The 18080-nt window shown below is 46.2% G+C and overlaps 4 protein-coding genes across 4 annotated transcripts; 3 read left to right on the plus strand and 1 right to left on the minus strand.

The window, feature by feature from the left end:
* Positions 1 to 1127: 1127 nt before the first annotated feature.
* Positions 1128 to 2105, minus strand: PHATRDRAFT_bd1441 (predicted protein; the record flags this gene model as incomplete). The annotated part of the gene is made up of 1 exon (XM_002176392.1): positions 1128 to 2105. The coding sequence occupies one exon, from the start codon at positions 2103 to 2105 to the stop codon at positions 1128 to 1130; it is 978 nt and encodes a 325-aa protein (XP_002176428.1).
* Positions 2106 to 5136: 3031 nt separating this feature from the next.
* On the plus strand, positions 5137 to 10990 carry PHATRDRAFT_bd955 (predicted protein). The gene is made up of 5 exons (XM_002176331.1): positions 5137 to 5287; positions 5453 to 7124; positions 7388 to 8260; positions 8321 to 9059; positions 9297 to 10990. The coding sequence occupies exons 1-5, from the start codon at positions 5214 to 5216 to the stop codon at positions 10961 to 10963; spliced, it is 5025 nt and encodes a 1674-aa protein (XP_002176367.1). The 5' UTR covers positions 5137 to 5213; the 3' UTR covers positions 10964 to 10990.
* Positions 10991 to 12699: 1709 nt separating this feature from the next.
* On the plus strand, positions 12700 to 13773 carry PHATRDRAFT_bd1443 (predicted protein; the record flags this gene model as incomplete). Its single annotated transcript, XM_002176332.1, has 1 exon — positions 12700 to 13773. The coding sequence occupies one exon, from the start codon at positions 12700 to 12702 to the stop codon at positions 13771 to 13773; it is 1074 nt and encodes a 357-aa protein (XP_002176368.1).
* Positions 13774 to 14301: 528 nt separating this feature from the next.
* PHATRDRAFT_bd1444 (predicted protein) lies at positions 14302 to 15315 on the plus strand (the record flags this gene model as incomplete). The annotated part of the gene is made up of 1 exon (XM_002176333.1): positions 14302 to 15315. One exon carries the CDS (start codon positions 14302 to 14304, stop codon positions 15313 to 15315), a length of 1014 nt encoding a protein of 337 aa, XP_002176369.1.
* Between the last annotated feature and the right edge of the window lie 2765 nt (positions 15316 to 18080).

Genomic DNA, 18080 nt, shown 5'->3' on the forward strand with positions numbered 1-18080 from the left:
TGACGACGACGATTCCTCGTTCGACGCCATGTTCCGCTCGTCTGCTGCTTCCAAAGTTGTCCAGGATTCTCGAGTATAACGTAGCTATGGAAAGAGTGCTCTGTGGGTTGCTCTTATCTCTCGGTGGATGGTGAGATATTCTGGCAATCGACAAGGGAGGCTGGGGGAGGCAGATTGTTACAGTTGCTGTTAGTTGGTGTTAGTAGGGCGTGGATCCATGTCCCACCCAACCCAACGGCTACTGCATTTGATTTGTATAACAGTTGCTACCATACCAGGTACATTCGGTACGGCACGAGTGAGACCGATGGAGCTCGAACTCGAGCTCACAGTCACTCACCGCCGCCGACCACTTCGTTTCGGGAAGGTTACAGGGTTAGGTTTTATTCAAACAGGTGGGAAGAACACCCGGAGTGCCTTTGGAGATGTCTCAAGATGTTAGCAACTATGGGAAATTGTCTATCGTCTAAAGAATCTAGTCTAATTCTGTTTTTGGATGGGATTATCCTTATCTCCCACGAGCTTAAGTACAACGACTACCTAACTACTACGGGTGCTCGAGACGGGGACACTATTCATCCTTATCTCCCACGAGCGTACTTACAACGACTACCTACTATGGGTGCTCGAGACGGGGACACTATTCACCAACCCGCATTCACAGGAAATGCGGTTTTTGGGCCAAATTTCCGCAAACAACCGCAAAAAGGTTTCACAGTCAGAATTTCAGCATACTAAGATACCCTACTACTTGAACTGCAATTTCGCTCGATTCACGTAGAGCCAGTACAAAATAGAAACCCAAACCCAAAGTAGCCCATAATTTTACTAGAGTAAATTGAGGACAAATAGTTACAGCAATAAGATCTACTATGCTTAGCTGAGCTTTTCCAAGTAAACACAAATTCAATATAGTTTAGTAAGCAAAAGTGCTGAAGTTGGGTTGAAGATTACTGAGTGTAGTCAGAACAATTCTTTTGACAATAGTAAATGCCTTCAGCCAGCCAATCTGGTGCTGGTAATCATACCAGTGATACTTCAGGGTGTGGTCGTTGTACAAGGACAAGTTGCTAATATGCGCTTCCACTCTTTGCAAGTCGTTGACTGGGGCTTCAAATTTATGACACTCAGGATGACCCGGTACGGACGTCCGCCAGAAAAGCTGACAGGACATTCCCATTGCGTTGCACTGGCGTTTCCAAACTTTCAGCTCTCGAATGCTCTCGAATGCCCTGTATTAGCTCATCATCACCCACGTAGTGTGCACCTCGGATCAAAATGACAACGTTGGGAAAGGGTTCTTCGTCCAGAGCGGCCGAGAGGTTGGTGAGCTTGTCATCTCGTCGGTATGATATGCGTGAACGGCCATTACATAATAGATCCATCACGTTTGTGCGCAATTCCCGCGACTGGTGCTGTAGATTCTGGTGTACGTGGTGACCAAGTAGCTGAAGCAACGAGCTGAAGTGTTCCCAGGAGAGAGAGTCCCCCGCTATCAGGATGTTGCTGTGCTCAAGGACTTGACAAGCATTTCGCGGACCTTGCCAAGCAGTCCATTCACACTTCTTGCGATGAGCATCGTGCGGTTGCCAGACATAGGACGTGAAGTTCATTGTTTGGTAGACATCAGGCTCCCCGTAGCAGCGCAAATGGGAGGTTTGCGTGATGTACGAAGCTGGGCCATGAACGGGGAGCCACTGGCCATCGCGAATTTGCGGGACGCTGCAAAAAGGACGATTTTGATGTGTATGTTGCCAGGTCGCGAGAGATTTTTTTTCTTCCGTTTTTGTCTTGGTGATAGGCATCAAAGAGAATTTTGACGCCTGTATACTGTCCTGGGGTGTCAGTTGCATTGAGCTTGCAATCTTGTCGGAGGCCGTCCAATTGTCGTAGGCAACCACATCCAATACGCCGCTGCGTGTGGTGATCTCAAGATGTGCAGTGTCTTCCATTGCGAGTGTCTTGATTTCGTTCGAGGGTCTCAACAAGCTTTCGATAACACTAGTACCGGTTCCACTGTATTTTGTTCCGAAGCCCAACCACGGCTGGACTACCATTACGGACGATAAGCATACCGAGATGAGAGTGCATGCTCTATGATTCATGATGATGATGATGTTGCGGTCACTTGAAATAATATGTGCCACTGTTGCTACCGAGAGAATAAAGAGTGTGTGCTTTTGAAAAGAATTTTGGATGTTGTGAGGAGTTGCGCTTCCAGAATAAATCTAACGATTCAGCAAACGCAGTGCCGTCTGTGTTGTCCTGGTTACGGTATATTGTTGAACGTATGATGAAGGACTAGTTGCTTGTGTTAGTATCCGCTGATACGACGGAAGAGTAGAGCTTGAAAGGAACGCCTTTGATAAGGAGACCTCGAGTTGGAAGTGTGAGACTAGCTGTAAGACTGGAGTTTCTGTGAAGCTTGTACATGAAGGGCCGAATTGGCTGTATACTTACATACCTTTTGGCGACAAACACTAGTTAAATCCGTTTGTAAACCGGAGGATTTCATTCCCATTTTTTTTTGCTTAAAAGAAGTATCTTATGAGCTTTTTTGTGATCGCCGAAAGCACCATATAAGTATCCAAAATATTATCACCCAAGTGAGGTATTTGTTCTCGCCAAAACGGTGCAAGCAAGTTGCTTAAACCAAGTAACCAATGTTGGCGACCCAACAAAACTATTTGGTCTGATAAGTCGCGCTTCGCGTGTTCCTCCTGCACGACAAACATGGGTTATGATCCTAATGAGCAGGCCTCCTTAAATGCGGTATTTTCGACCAAAACACCGCAAATGAGATTCTCAAAAACACCGCAAACAAGACTGAAAAAGAGCAAACAAGACTAACATTTTGAGTCAAATCTCGAACCTTACATGGTCTTCCCCTAGCATAAAACCCTTTTTACTGGAGTGGTACAGTCATTACATTTTCCTCTCTTTGAGGTCAAGGTTTTTACAAAAGGGCAGATTCAAATATTGCTATAAATATCCTGTGACAGCCGCGGATGGCATCTACAAAGCTGCCATTCTACACAGCAAAAATGATGCACTGCGACCATCAATGGTTCCATTTGAGCTAGCTGTAAGTGGAATGCATTGGTTTAATACAATTACTCACAGTCAGAAGAAATGAGCTCTAAAAATCAGCAAAGCATATCAGCAGAAGAGACAGATCTTTGAGCCAAACAGCAATTCTTTTACCCAGGTTCTATCATGAGGATGCTTTCCACAAATAACTTTGCAAAAAGTCCTTTCGTGGATAGCTTGGCAGTAGAAAACAGACGGTTTCCTCCCAAGCAAAATTTCTATGGACACTTCTCCTTCCGAAACACGTCATCTGCTTATTGTCAGTCAGATTTATCAACAACAACCATACACTGGTAGAAAGATGCAAGCCAACAGGAACTCACACACTTCTCTCTCAAAGGATATTGCAGATAGGAGAACAATTCGAAAGTGCTTTCCTCTGATATTCAAAAGTAAGACAACGTAGTGACAAGTAAATTTTGAAAAACATAGTGTGTTTGATACCGATACGACATTCGTTTGTTAAGTATAATACGTTAGGGTTCGAAATACCCGCAAATAAAAGTCCAAATCACTCCGCAAAATTGCGGTGTTTGCGGTATTTACCGCATTTAAGAAGGCCTGCTAATGAGCAGTCGTGACTGTGAAAGCGGTGATAGGGGCAAAATTTCCGCCTGTTAAAGTACCATGTGAACTCCAATTTAGGATTGATTCACAGCCACAAACATTTGAGAGAGTACAAAAATTAAACTCAAACCCAAATTTGCCCGTAATTTATGACCGTACAGTTAGTCTGATCTCCTATGCTTAGTTGACAGTGAGCTTTGCCACAATCAGCACCAGTACACTATAAAAAAGCTTCAGAGAAGCCAAACATTTGAATATGAGAGAAAGATTACTGACTGTGGGTGTGATCCTAGCAACTCTTCTGTTATTCTTTCCTTGTCAATTCTCTGTCTTCTTTGGATGTGAAAATGTGATTGGAAGGAGAAGGATTTGCACCGTCAGAGTATTGCACATCTCATAATTTCTTGCCAATAAATAAAAGTAGCACATACAATTTCAGCATTCACAGTCAGATGCTTTGAAAAGGTGTATTTGAACTTCTGGCAAAGCAACAAAAGAATTCTTTTCACCAACATTAAATTGCCCCTTGCTTGTACTATGCATGCCTCTATAGGCATTCAAATAAACCAAGCCCGGCTGCAGTAGAATCATTTGGACAATGCAATTGGGTGACTCAACCAGGAGTTCACAGCTAGTACCTTCCACCAGGTGTATTGAGAATCTTTTTATTTGCAAGAGAGAGTTACTATTTTCCAATTGTCAGAAATACATGTTTTCAGAAGACAGCTGAGCAGTGGCACTAGAGGGTAGTACATCTTGCATATTCAGCATGTATATGGTGGGTGGCTTCAAAATTGCAAGCATAATAACGGGAAAACTCTGAAACTTTGGTCGTTATCTGAGAGACAACACAAGGCAAGGTTTCACCACACTCTTTTTCCAAAATACAAAGTGACAACACAACAATCCGAAAGATCTTTTGGGAATAGCGGTACAGTCAAACATTGGAAACATCGATAACCCTAGCGTAATTTGAGTTAAGATTAGGGTTATGTAAATATTCGCATGTATGATCTCAGTATTAGAAAACTGCAGCGATAGCCGACTAAAATAGCACTAGTAGAATAGCACAAGATCGCTAGTATAGTTACGAAGTAGAGCAAAACACAAATCATTTCATGATCTGCCTGAGCAGACCTGTCTTAGTTCAACGTACACATGACAGACACTTGGCGTCGGTTTCGAATTCACCACAACCAAGCTACCTACTTATTTGCGGTTATTTGCGGAATACCGCAAAAACTGTAAGGCGGAATGCTATTTTTTATTCCGCTGCCTCAGAACCCGATAGCCATCGAGATAGCCCAGTGTCATCTCCATCCGTAAAATAAATAACAAGCGCCCTCCAAAATCTGCAAGCTCCTCTCTCTTTGGCAACACACTGGAACGAACAAACGAGAATGGGCAGGTGGGATCCGGTCGCTTTTCGTTCCGTAGATCTTCTTCTCCACTGTTCACAGTACCGCTGAAAGCGAGCAATCGGATAACTCGTCGATTGACAGATACCGCAACAACCGCAACAGTATCGAAACCAGAATACCTACTTTTATAGAAGAATGGTATTGGCTGCGGGTCCCAACAATCCCAAAAGCGCTATTGTGCGTCGTCAGATTGAAAAGGTTCAGTTTGGGTGAGTCACCGGTTGTTTGGCAATGCAGTCTCGGATGCACTCTTGTTTGCGTCGTGACTCGTTGACCGTCTGGTCGGACTTGCGAATACACATTCACTCGTAGACTCATCGAATTTGCTCATCACACACACACGTACCCACACATGTCTACCTATTGCCGTTTAGGTTTTACAACGACGACGACGTCCGCGCACGCTCCGTCGTCGAGATCACTTCCTCCCAGGCTTTTGATCCTACCAACAGTCCTTTACCGAATGGTCTCTACGATGTCCGACTCGGGCCACTCAAAGACAGTGAACCGCCTTGTCCGACCTGTGCCTTGCGCGCCTCGCACTGTCCCGGACATTTCGGCCACATCGAACTGGCCGTCCCCGTGTATCATCCCCTACTCTTTCCCGATCTCCTTCAGTTGCTCCGCATCAAATGTTTCGCCTGTCACAAACTCAAGGCCCCGTCACGGACCCTCGCCACCTTGCGAGCCAAATTTCATTTACTCTACCGACACGATCTCACTCGTCTCACGGCCTTGGACCGGGAATTGCTAGTCGCGATTCGCCTGGGCCGGACCAGTGGCGAAGACCGTGCCGAAAACTCCACCGCGAAGATACGATCCGCAAAAGACGTTGCCGACGCACTCGACAAGGTCCTCCGATCCCACCAACCACCGACCGACTCGACATCCCCCTCGACGACGAAACTGAATTCGTTCGAACGCAATCTGCGTAAGGAACTCGCCAAAGCTGTCCTGACGGCCTGCAAAGGCGTCAAACGCTGTGCCCACTGCGGTGCCTACAATCCCAAAATTCGGCAAGATTCGTTCAATAAATTGTTTCAAGGTGCCCTGTCGGCTACGTCCCTACGAGCTAACTCCGTTGAGAATGTACAATTCACCTCGGCCCTGATACAAGCATCCAACGCGACCTCGGACAGGGCCACCAATTACGATTCGGACGATACCGACCGGGGGGAGAACACCATGAGTGGGAACGAGGATAGCGACAGTGAAGATGACGAAGACGACGATGAGGTTGCCAACGGCACCAAGCCCAAAAAATCGGACATGTTTATGCACGCCGGCGAAGTGCAGGCTCAGATTAAGCGCACGTGGCAGACGGATCCGTTTCTGTTGCACTGCGTATTTGGAGGATCGAGTCAGTCTCTCCAGGACGGCTATCAGCTATTCTTCTTGCAGGCAGTTCCTGTCCCACCGAGCCGCTTCCGTCCAGCCATGTATTTGAACGGCATGGCCGTGGAACATTCCCAGACCTCCTATCTGAGCCAAATGATCCGTTTCAACGAAAGCATACGAGAGTCCTTCGCCGCCAGCGACGAGCCGCGCGCCTACAGCGGTTGGATTGATCTCCAGACGGCTGTCAACTGCTTCATGGACAGCGCCAAGGATCCGTCGGCCACACCTACCAACTTGGTCGCGCCCGGTATCAAACAGATTCTGGAACGCAAAGAAGGACTGTTTCGCAAAAACATGATGGGCAAGCGTGTAGATTACGCATGTCGTTCCGTGATTTCCCCCGACCCTTACATTGGAACGAACGAAATTGGTCTCCCACGATATTTTGCCACAGTCTTGACATACCCGACACCCGTGACTGACTTGAATGTGAAAGAAATGCGTGCCTTGGTTGAAAGGGGACCACACAACTATCCTGGTGCCCGGTGGGTCGAACTGCAGGGGAAGCGGGTAGATTTGGGCAAAATGAACACGCAGAAGCGCGAAGCAATCGCAGCCCAGCTTCTGACTTATTTGAAAAGGGGAGGCATGCCGGCAATTGTGGGACGGCAATTAAGAGATGGAGATTATGTACTTATGAATCGACAGGTAGGTCGCGAGGCAGCAGCTATAGTACCGCTTTCCCATAGCGGGGCTGGAAAACAACTATCGTTCCCAGGAAGAGACATCCCATGTCATGCACCACTCCGACACAGAAATGACGGATTATGACCATTATACATCGGGGGGAGTGTTCTTCCGCAAGGATGACTTCTCACTCGTACAGAGGAATGCTTCGCTTATCAAAAGGACGTCTGTCTATCGAAATTTGGTATTCTCACTTTCATTTCTCCTCAATTTGTTTCGGTCAGCCCACCTTGCACAAACCCGGCATCATGGCGCACCGTGTCCGTATCTTACACAACCCTACCCAAAAGACTATTCGAATGCACTACGCCAATTGCAATACCTACAATGCCGACTTTGACGGAGATGAAATGAACTGTCATTTTCCACAGAGTGATTTGGCTCGAGCCGAAGCGCAATATATCGCTCGAACCGATCTACAGTACATAGTGCCGACGGACGGCACCCCTTTACGTGGTTTGATCCAGGATCACGTAGTTGGGGGCGTCAAACTGACGAAGCGCGATACATTTTTCTTCAAGTGGGAAGTTCAGCAGCTTTTGTTTGCTGCCTTGGCCAGTCTTAAAGGTTTAGAGATCATTCGCTCAGGTACAAATATTGAACTTGTACCGCCAGCGCTGGTCAGACCGCGAGAGCTTTGGACAGGGAAGCAAGTCATCACAATTATTTTAAATCACTTGCGAAAAGGCAGTGATCGCGACAGTGAAAAGATGTCTAACCTTCCGGGTCTGTCCACGAGTCGAAAATCCAAGACTCCCGACACTGCGTTTGGAGCGGAGCAGGAAGAGCACTTAGTTTTGATTCTTGATGGTGAATTGTTGCGAGGAGTATTGGACAAGGCCGCATTTGGCGCGACAGATTTTTCGCTTGTACATGCGGTGTACGAAGCATATGGACCAGAAAAAGCTGGTCTGCTGCTCAATATGTTTGGCCGTCTGTTCACGGCATATATACAGTATTTCGCAGGGCACTCTTGCCGCATGGAGGACTTGATCTTAACAAGTGCGTCTGACATATCCCGGCGGATGCTGGTACAAAAATCCTACAATATCGGAGCACGAGCCGCCAAAGCTTGGGCCGATTCCGAGGGCGGCAAGGTGTCAATACCACCTGTTGATGAACAAGCAGGTGCAGACCTCCCGCTGAAGCCTTTTGAGGCAGCTTCTACAGCAGCAAAAATTGGCCAGCTACTTTCCGGTACTGAAGGAAGCACAAATTTTGCTGCTTTGGATGGGTTCATGCAAAGTCAATTAAACCCTCTGTCGTCCGCAATCGTGAAAAAGTGTTTACCTGACGGTCTTGCTGTTCCGTTTCCATACAATACCTTTGGACTCATGACAACCACCGGAGCGAAGGGTTCAATCGTGAACCAATCCCAGGTCACGTGTGCTTTAGGTCAGCAGGCTCTCGAGGGCCGCCGTGTCCCACGCTTGAGCAGTGGGCGTACCCTACCTTCGTTTGCTCCTTACGACCCGAACCCACGAGCCGACGGGTTTGTGATGGATCGTTTCTTGACTGGTATCCGCCCACAAGAGTATTATTTTCATTGCATGGCCGGTCGAGAAGGTTTGGTGGACACTGCGGTAAAGACATCTCGCTCAGGGTATCTGCAACGTTGTTTGATGAAGCATTTGGAAGAGCTGAAAATTTGCTACGACTATACAGTCCGAAACGCGGAAGGATCTGTTGTTCAATTCTTGTACGGTGAAGATGGTTTAGATCCTACCAAAGCTTCCTATTTGGACTGCTCCGAAAAGTCATTCGAATACATTGCGCGCAATAAGGAGTCTCTTGAACGCCAGAATACAGCGCTACCATTCTCCTCTATTGCACTTGCGGCTGCGGATGCTACACGGCACGTCGAATTGGAAAACAACCAGAATCTGATAGCTGTTGGTACACACGTGCAAGCTCGCAAGCTTCGCACGGGACACGAGTGGCGACGAGGCATGCTGTGCCGAGGATGGTTTGAAGCCACCGTTGCGAAAATTCGCAAGGACGGGACGGTTGACATCAAATACGACGACGGAATTAAGGCCAAGCGAGTGCCACTGGAAGTGCACTTGGGACATTGCGGTGGGAATCTGGAAGCGGCTACGTCATGTATGGCTACTTTAATTCGACCAGCAGCAGCAGATCCGATTTTGTCGACACCTGCTCGAGGACATTTGCTTGGTAGTAGTGGAGCCTGCGTATCTGAACGCGTGGCGGGCGCTACGCATAACGCCTTGAACGACCCCGAAATGATGCGTGTTTTGAAACAAATAAATGTTTCTGATGCTGATTTGGGGGTATTGATTGGCGCCAAGTACAGCTCAAGTGTATGCGCGCCAGGGGAAGCGGTTGGCAGCATTGCAGCTCAGTCAGTTGGTGAACCTTCAACGCAAATGACGCTCAATACGTTTCACCTTGCTGGTGCCGGTGCTAACGTAACACTCGGTATTCCACGCTTGCGCGAAATTATCATGACAGCCTCTCGTGATCTAAAGACGCCAACAATGTCGGTGCCCTTGGATGACTCCGTAACGGAAAAACAAGCGTTGAGATTGACGCGCGACTTTACCAAGTTGACTTTGATGGAGCTTGTTGCGAGTGACCGTGGTGTGACCGTGACGGAAAAGTTGGAAAAGGCTGACAACGGCATGTGGAGTCGAGCTTACTATGTGACAATTAAGTTTCATCCGGCGGAACGCATTAAGGAAGCCTTTGGTTTGGATATTCACGATATAGCCAAGGTAGCGGCGAAAAACTTTGTACCGCTCTTGTCGCAAAACATGAAAAAAGAGTTAAAACGTGCTGCGGTTGAAGGAGATAACGCGGTGATTGAAGTTCAGGGTGGAGACTCACGCGTATATATCAAGAGCCGAGATCAGGACGAGAGAGACGCTGACGAAATCGAAATTAAGGAGGCTCCGCAGGCTCGAAATGGTCGGGACGAACTCAACGACAATGATCAAGATGATGAGGAAGACGACGAAAATGCTGAAGAAGACGGTGCGGACGCTGTCCGCTATTCCGACCGTCGCAAGGAGAGCATTTCTTACGAAGATGATGATGACCAAGACGACGCAGAGACTGAAAGCATGACAGGCGAACACAGCCCACGGAGTGACTCCGGGATTGTGAATGACCTCAGTAGCAATACCGTTGTCCGAGAAAAAGAAGCAAGTGACTGGACTTTACGGGCAAAGGAGGACGAGTTGATCGTGCACGAACGCAGGAACGTCATTGTTCTGCAGCCGCTACGCATTGATCCTGCCGCTCGTCCGCTGCTAATGGTGGGGTTGGTGGAAGGAGCTGCCGCTACGACGTTAGTCCGTTCTAAGAGGATGATTGATCAGGGCTTTGTCAATAATGAAGAGGGGCGTGGACGCTGCTTACAAACGGCTGGTGTGAACTTTGAGGAAATGTACAAGCTAGAATGTGTCGATCACAATAAGCTGCTATCCAATGACATATGGGCTATTCGCTGTGCGTATGGTGTCGAAGCGGCTCGAAGCTCTATAGTCCAGCAAATTCGTGGTGTGTTTGGAGCTTACGGTATCGAAGTCGATCCCCGTCATCTTTCGCTCATTGCCGACTACATGACCTTTGACGGAGGCTACAAGGCCATGAATAGAATCGGTATGGAGGAGACCTCCTCGACGTTGTTGCAGATGAGCTTCGAAACGACGCTTCACTTTTTGCGTCAGGCGGCCTTAGTTGAGGATATGGACGAGATGCAATCTCCCAGCGCAAATATTGTAGTCGGGCGGCCTATTCGGCACGGGACTGGCGCGTTTACGGTACTAGCAAAATAGATGCCACCACTTTGACAAGACCACTAGAGTGCCAAAGAAAATTTAAGATAGAATTATGCATGGTAAACACCCAGAATGTACAGACATGATTTTCTGACTTCTGACAATTGCAGGATATACGGCTCTTCGCTATTCTTCTTACAGGCACTTTCCGTCCCATCGAGCCCTCCCAGACCTCCTATCTGAGCCAAATGATCCGTTTCAACGAAAGCATACGAGAGTCCTTCGCCGCCAGCGACGAGCCGCGCGCCTACAGCGGTTGGATTGATCTCCAGACGGCTGCAACTGCTTCATGAACAGCGCCAAGGATCCGTCGGCCACACCTACCAACTTAGTCGCGCCCGGTATCAAACAGATTCTGGAACGTAAAGAAGGACTGTTTCGCAACAACATGATGGGCAAGCGTGTAGAATACGCATGTCGTTCCGTGATTTCCCCCGACCCTTACATTGGAACGAACGAAATTGGTCCCCCACGATATTTTGCCACAGTCTTGACACACCCGACAGCCGTGACTGGTACCAAAGACGATATCATACATTGGTGCTATGTCTTAAATTTGGCATCGTCTCTGTTAAGAAAAGAGATTTTTAAGTAGTCGGGTTGGAGTACTGCTAGGAGCACCATAAGCCAAAGACTATGTGCTGCTGGTGAACTCTAAAAGCGGACGGCAATTAACGGTTTGTGTTTCTTAACCATTGTCATGATGGTGGTCGTCGAGGTTGTTTCTCGTCGTTGTTAGCAAGATTCAACCCTGCATCTCGGTATAAAGTGCGCAATGCGTCTACAGCAACTTACCATCAATCTGCGATCTTGTTCGTTCGCAAGACCACGAAATTTGCTGGCCTTCAGGAAAGGAAAATACTGTTGGTCTATATCCGAGTCTTGGAGTAGGGCAACACGACAATGCTGTGCTGTATATGAAGTCAGACAACACACCACAAACCCATACTCCCAAATAAATGTATAGCGATTTATCGAAAGAGCTCGGTTCAAAGAATTTGTCCAAACATGGTCGGAAATATTCCAAAAGCGACAAAGGCTAAGTAAGCTAAGTCCTCTTGGTGCTTGAAAGGAAAGCTGCAGAGGGGATGATTTAAAATTACGCGAAAGGAAGGAGCTTCTAAGATGGAGAGAGAGAGAGACCGCAGTCATGTTTACAAAGTGAAGCTACAAAATGGAGCTACAAAATGGCCAGAACAAATGATGTACTATTTTGGCTACGTGTAGGTGGACCGGTCCTATTGGCCAAATGAGCCCAAACAGAACCCTAGCCACAATTTTTTTACTAATTAAGCTGTGGTCTTTCTTATGCGTCAGGTGGGTTTCATTTCTCGAAGAACGTTTTCGCTCCCCGAGGCGGTCTTGCTCCATTAGTCAATGATGTCACGCATACCATATTCCTGCGACTACCGTCTCAAATAAAGCCGGTAACGCAACAATATGTAGGCTGATGTTATGGTGTGATTTAACAAGGCCCAAACAGTTTTTTAAGAGGTTACTATTGGCGATTCAAGACATCACAATAATGACCATCTTAAACGATTCAGAGTGTGACTCATCCGGGAAAGTAGGGTCGCATGTTTCCTGAGAGAATCGCTTCATGAGATCTCATCGGTTGCAACTGGTCTCACAAGTGAACGTTAGATAAGCAATAACAGCAAACCTTTGTGATTTCAGCTAACTGTGACCAGATCGCTTCTAGACTGGAAACAACTCTCATCCATTCCACGACTATGAACATGCAGTGTGAAGTTCGACCTCGTTACAACAAATTTGAGCATGAAGCTGATCCGTTTGTTCCTTTGAATCGGCCTAGTCCAGTCCTCCAGAAGGTACAGGAACGCTGGGGAAACGGAAAGTCGTCGAGTCCAGACGACTTGAAGAATACAGTTTTGGATGAATCCCAGCATGGTCGAAACAGAGGGAAGGGAGGCAAAACGGAAATGGGAGTAAACGAAAAAAAGTTTAGAACAAGTTGTAAGCCTCGAGCGCCTCAAAAATGGGACTTTGGAAAGCGGAGGACATTCGCTCTCCCCCAAATCAATCGAAAGAACAACGATGCCGCCACTCAAATCCAGAGGATTTCTCGCGGAGGCTGGCAGCGTATTCAATACAAAGTCTTACTTCTACAGCATCGTCTTAATACACGGACGTCGCGGACAGAAGCATCTATGCACCGCGTGAGAGAAAAGACTGAGAAGCGCAAGCTAGCCTTGCGACAAAAGCTTGAAGCACAGGCACAAAGAGAGCTTGAGAAAGTGACCACCGAAGAGGCTACAGCTCAAGAAGGACAGCAGATTATCCACTATTTGCGAAAGGAGAACAAGAAGCTACGTAGCAAGAACCAAAAAATATTCGCAGCAAGTCATGCTCTCAAAAACAACAATGACCGTTTGGAAAACGCAAACCAAACCACAGCAAGGGGATTTGGAACCTTGAACGACCACGCTAAACAGATTAAAGAAACTCACGATAAGCTCAACAATGTCGTGCCGAAATACAAGGAAAGTGTTGACAAACTGAGGGAAGCTGTGGAAGAGCGCCGGCAATATTGCTTAAGTGAGCACACAATAAAGCTCCTTTACATCAAGCTCATCGGCCGGGTTGTTGAGATAGTCGAAGACTCTTGCAAAGATGCGAAGCTTGTTGACGAAATTGTTGGGTACTGCCTGGAAATGGAAGGGGAGGAAAACCGTCTCGAACTTCCGAAACCCTTGGCGGAAGTCTCGAAAGAAAAAGACGACGGAAGTGTTGCGTCGTCAGAGAGTGACAATTACGACGAGTATACTGTTGCCACCATGGACTAGGTAGATGGTACAAACAATATGTATAGTAGCTCTTTTCTGTGAAAGTTGTATTCCTCTCTTCCTTTCTCACAGAAGGACGACTTGATCTTCCATGCGAGAAAATGGGCTATGCACTGGTTGTTCGATGGCATCTCCATCCCGTGAGCCTCTCCACTTTTCGTTAGACAATAAACTCATCACACAAATTAGTATGACAAGCTGCTCTTTAAAATCAATCTCATTGATCAGTCCGTATTGGATTTGGGAATTATCTTGGCATACCGGTAGTTCTAGACAAAGAAAGGCAAGGACTATACTTACTTAAAGTCACGTAAAGATCCAGTCAGAACGGGGATCGAGCCTTGATAGAGAGACAATCTTCGCCAGCTATAAAATATGTACTATCCGATGTGTGTCCCCTTGTCCTTTCTGAAATGACTCTTTTGTCCGAATGTGCCTCTGACTATTAGCAAGAAGCTCCCAAGGGGTAATCTACCATTTTCAAGCTCGAAAAAATTGGAAATTCACTAGTACAAAAATCCTGCCACCATGATGCAATCAACCGTTCGATCGCAGCCTCAATTCTGCAGCAAAAGGTGGTCTGAAATTGATGATCCGAGTAAATCAAACCGCGCAAGAGACAAAAGCTTAGATCAGGATGATGTAGGTATGAAAAGCCTACGGAAACACTCCAGGGAAGATAAAACAGTCTCGCCCCTCCTGCTCCACGCCCGGCGCACGTTTGATGGACCAGAGCATCAAAGCAATGTGCATTGGGCATCACCGAACTATCAAAAAGCTTTTTCGTCAAGCCGGCAAAAAAACTTATTGACTGCCAGTATTGGCTTACAAAATGTCTTTTCAACGGAACATTCCGAAGACAGTTGCGGACGAAACTTGGCCAAAGCGGAGAGAAAAAGAAGAAGAAAGTCCCGCAGAGCAGCCGTAAAAATTCAAGCAATAGCTAGAATGAAACTAGCTCGGAGAAAATTAGCATATTTACAGCTCGAAAAACGAATGACTGAAATGGGGAATTGCACCAGAAAAGATATTCGGTACGTGAAGGCCGAGCTGCGACGCCGGAAGAGGGCATATAAGGAGAAGGCAATTGCTCGACTTCAAAAGCAATTGACCAAAGATGCAAAGGTTGAAGAAAACCAAAAGCTTGTTCTAGCCTTGAAAGATGACAACACAAACATCAGAGCGAGCAATGTTAAAATATCCACCAACATTCAGAATCTTCAAGTAAACAACAGACGTCTCGATAAAACAAACACTTCTGGATCTGAGTTGTACGAGCAGCTGAGTCTTCACCACCAGAAGGTCAAGGCTGACAACGAAAAGCTGACAAAAATCAACAACGACTATAAGAAAAAGGTTGAAGATTTGGAGAAAGAAGTAGAGGAGCGGACTCATTTATGTAACCTGGAGCAGTCTATCCGGGATGGATACGAGCAAACAATAGCCGCAATTGTCGCACGAATCAAAAGAACCGACTATCAAGTCCTTAAGGAAGAAGTAGGCGGGATTATAGAAGTTTTGAACTCGCAGAGAGAACATTGAATTCCGTCTTCGCAGTCACCGATTACCAAATCAAGGCTTGCGCCTTTCGACAAACCAAATTTGCGAAAGCGATGAACATCCTTTGGCGAATCCGAGCAGGAGGAGTCGTTCAGCAATACCAGCAGAAAAAAACGATGTATAAAGAAGGTGCCAAAACATTCTCCTACCTGGAGGAAGACAGTATATACCACTCGAAGCGAAAGTGACTTTTCTGGTTGCGGCAGCGACGATTCTTCGACGTAGCACAAAGTGTTTGATTCAGTCGTTGGCTGAAGCTAGGAATAAACGCTATATTTTGCGTTTGTGTACGTCGAGACACTGGGGTTTGTTGCCTTTGAGATAGAGACAACTGAATATGGAAGAGTCTTTGCAAATGCCTGAATGCCAAATACTGACAACTCTAGCCGTATTTGAATTGTATCATTTGCACGCGGTCTCTTTCGCTATGCATTTTGGTTGACCCTCTACTTTTAATGTGTATTTCCTTGAAGTCTAGATGCGAACAAAAACAGTATGCACACGATGAATGTCTGGCATCTACTGGCTCTGACGTTTATCAACAACCAAAGTGGAGAGCCCAGTTGTTGTTTTCATGCATTTCTATCATCCACCAAAAAACAATGATTGTACTTTAAAGAACCAGAGACAGCAGGGAAGGTGTTTAATGTGTTTTTAGTTAAGTAGACAACGTACATTTGCTCTGTATGCGAAGATGTTGAAACAATAGAAAATAAAGACCATGAATTTGCTATACATAAGCCAAACAGCTGTGATTTTGCCAAACACATGGCTGTCTTGAATGGCAGCGATTGATTTGATGCATGCAACTATTGTGTTAAGAATGTGTTTCTGACAGTGAACCACCAAAGTCGAATCCCTTTGTCGTACTCCGTACGCTTTTGTGCATTGTCTCAGGATATGGCCACAGTTTTTGTCACTTTTATGTCGTTCATAATTAGCTCTGTGTGAGGACAAAATCCGACATGCCGGTATATGAAAGACTAGATTTGTCATTGAAAACAAAATGAAATTATATCAAAGGGTCATTCGATATCTTGTTGGGATCGGGCTATCTAGCGGAAGGCATAAAAAGTGATCGTTTCCTGTCAAACCAACGTTTCAGCTTGCCATCACCGTAGTATTCGATGCCTAGTATATTTTCATCAGGAGTCGACACAATCTAATAGCCACCTAGCTCAAGTACAGGAAACTGCACAACAGAGTATGATCTAATAGAGGCGACCAAGAATGGACGACAACGCAGTAAAAACCCACTCATCGAAAGCGTCGAAAAGACGATATGAAGACACAATCGAATTCGAACTGGAAAGGATGACCCTGTCGAAATCTTCTACCAAGCTTTTTCATTCCAAACCGACACAATTGGGGCAGCCCAGCCCTGCAGCATGTGATCATTCGCGAACCTACCTGGTGGATTCGGAAGATGTGAGACTAAAAGCTCTATATAGCGATATGAAGTACATAAATTTGCATCCCCTTGACTTTTCGGACTCCTCTTTACAAATCGACGATTTGATGGAGAATCATCCTGCAGCACCGGTAACCCCTCCTAGTTATTCAAGCATGCAGATGAGCCTCGCGACACTCGACGAGAAGACAAAGTCATTACCCAGACGACACAAGGACAAAATTAAGCTTACAATCTCTTCAATGTGCTCCTACGACGAACGAATGGACGCATACGAATCACAGTGTGGAATCAGCTTTCCATGCCTTGACTACACACATGATTCAAATAACAGTTCGGCATTTTCAGAAACGGCATATAGTTTGGAGGATTGTGAGCCGTAATTTGTAACTTTCGTTAACTGTAAGTCATATGTTTAACTCCAGTAAGTTTGCTTCGCCAACGAGGTTTTACTCACTGCCAATGTCAGCGCATACAATTCCTACACAATATGTTGACGACACAACAGCTGCATACAATCATCATGTTTGACCATAGCATAACAAGATACCACCAGTTGACAGTTTACTTACATAACAAGATATTTCCCGCTGGCATAAGAATATTTAGAAGAATCGCAGTGTTTCCCAAAAAGTGGATTTTCTCTACACCGATGAAGCAAAATAACCTGTGGAAGACCGTTTTGCAAACGTGTCTTTCAGCTTGGCCTGTACCCAGCCATACTAGTAGAGACTCAAATTGACCTGTACTTTGCAGAGAGGTCACTCGATCAGCTTGGCTAACAATAAGTGAGGATGTGGTGATATTTTAGGCGCAGAGAGAGTACCATGTTCACAATGGAATGATCCAGCCATTTATGGTTGGAAACTTTGAAGGTAATTGTGGTCCGTGCTCTCGTTGTTGTGATTTTTGAATAAGACGCAACACATGTTTTGTTGTTGCATGTCATTTATAAGCGTTTATAAATGTCATCAATGAGTGCACCCAAGCACAAAGTACCTGTACGTATCAAATCGCAACGTTAGATACTTCTCCATCTGTGGCAGATTCCCACTGCATGTACCAAACTCTGCAGTAAGCAAGCTATGTGGCGGGACGCGGTGCTCATTCAACATGATCGGAAGAAGACTCTTCGCGACAGACATCTGTAATGTAAACCAAAGTAGACACCTTCAAGCAACATATAACTTTCGACAGTTCTACCGTTCCTCCCCTGTACCAAAAGATCAGATGGAAAAGTCCTTAGATTCGGCATGTTCAGTTCTGAAGAGGGCAGGTTTTCGGAGTGAGACGAAGTGTTTCAACTGTTTTGTGTATGCCAGAGATTTTTGGGAGC

This window comes from Phaeodactylum tricornutum, genomic scaffold (genome assembly GCF_000150955.2).
Source record: "Phaeodactylum tricornutum CCAP 1055/1 PHATR_bd_32x35 genomic scaffold, whole genome shotgun sequence".
NCBI classification, from domain to species: domain Eukaryota; phylum Bacillariophyta; class Bacillariophyceae; order Surirellales; family Neidiaceae; genus Phaeodactylum; species Phaeodactylum tricornutum.

Bases quoted from the DNA above. Each gene is read 5' to 3' on its own strand.
- PHATRDRAFT_bd955 (XM_002176331.1), top strand. From the start codon at position 5,214: ATGGTATTGGCTGCGGGTCCCAACAATCCCAAAAGCGCTATTGTGCGT. The intron at 5,288-5,452 runs GTGAGTCACCGG...ATTGCCGTTTAG, and splicing joins ATTGAAAAGGTTCAGTTTGG to GTTTTACAACGACGACGACG. The intron at 9,060-9,296 runs GTACACACGTGC...GACCAGCAGCAG, and splicing joins CCAGAATCTGATAGCTGTTG to CAGATCCGATTTTGTCGACA.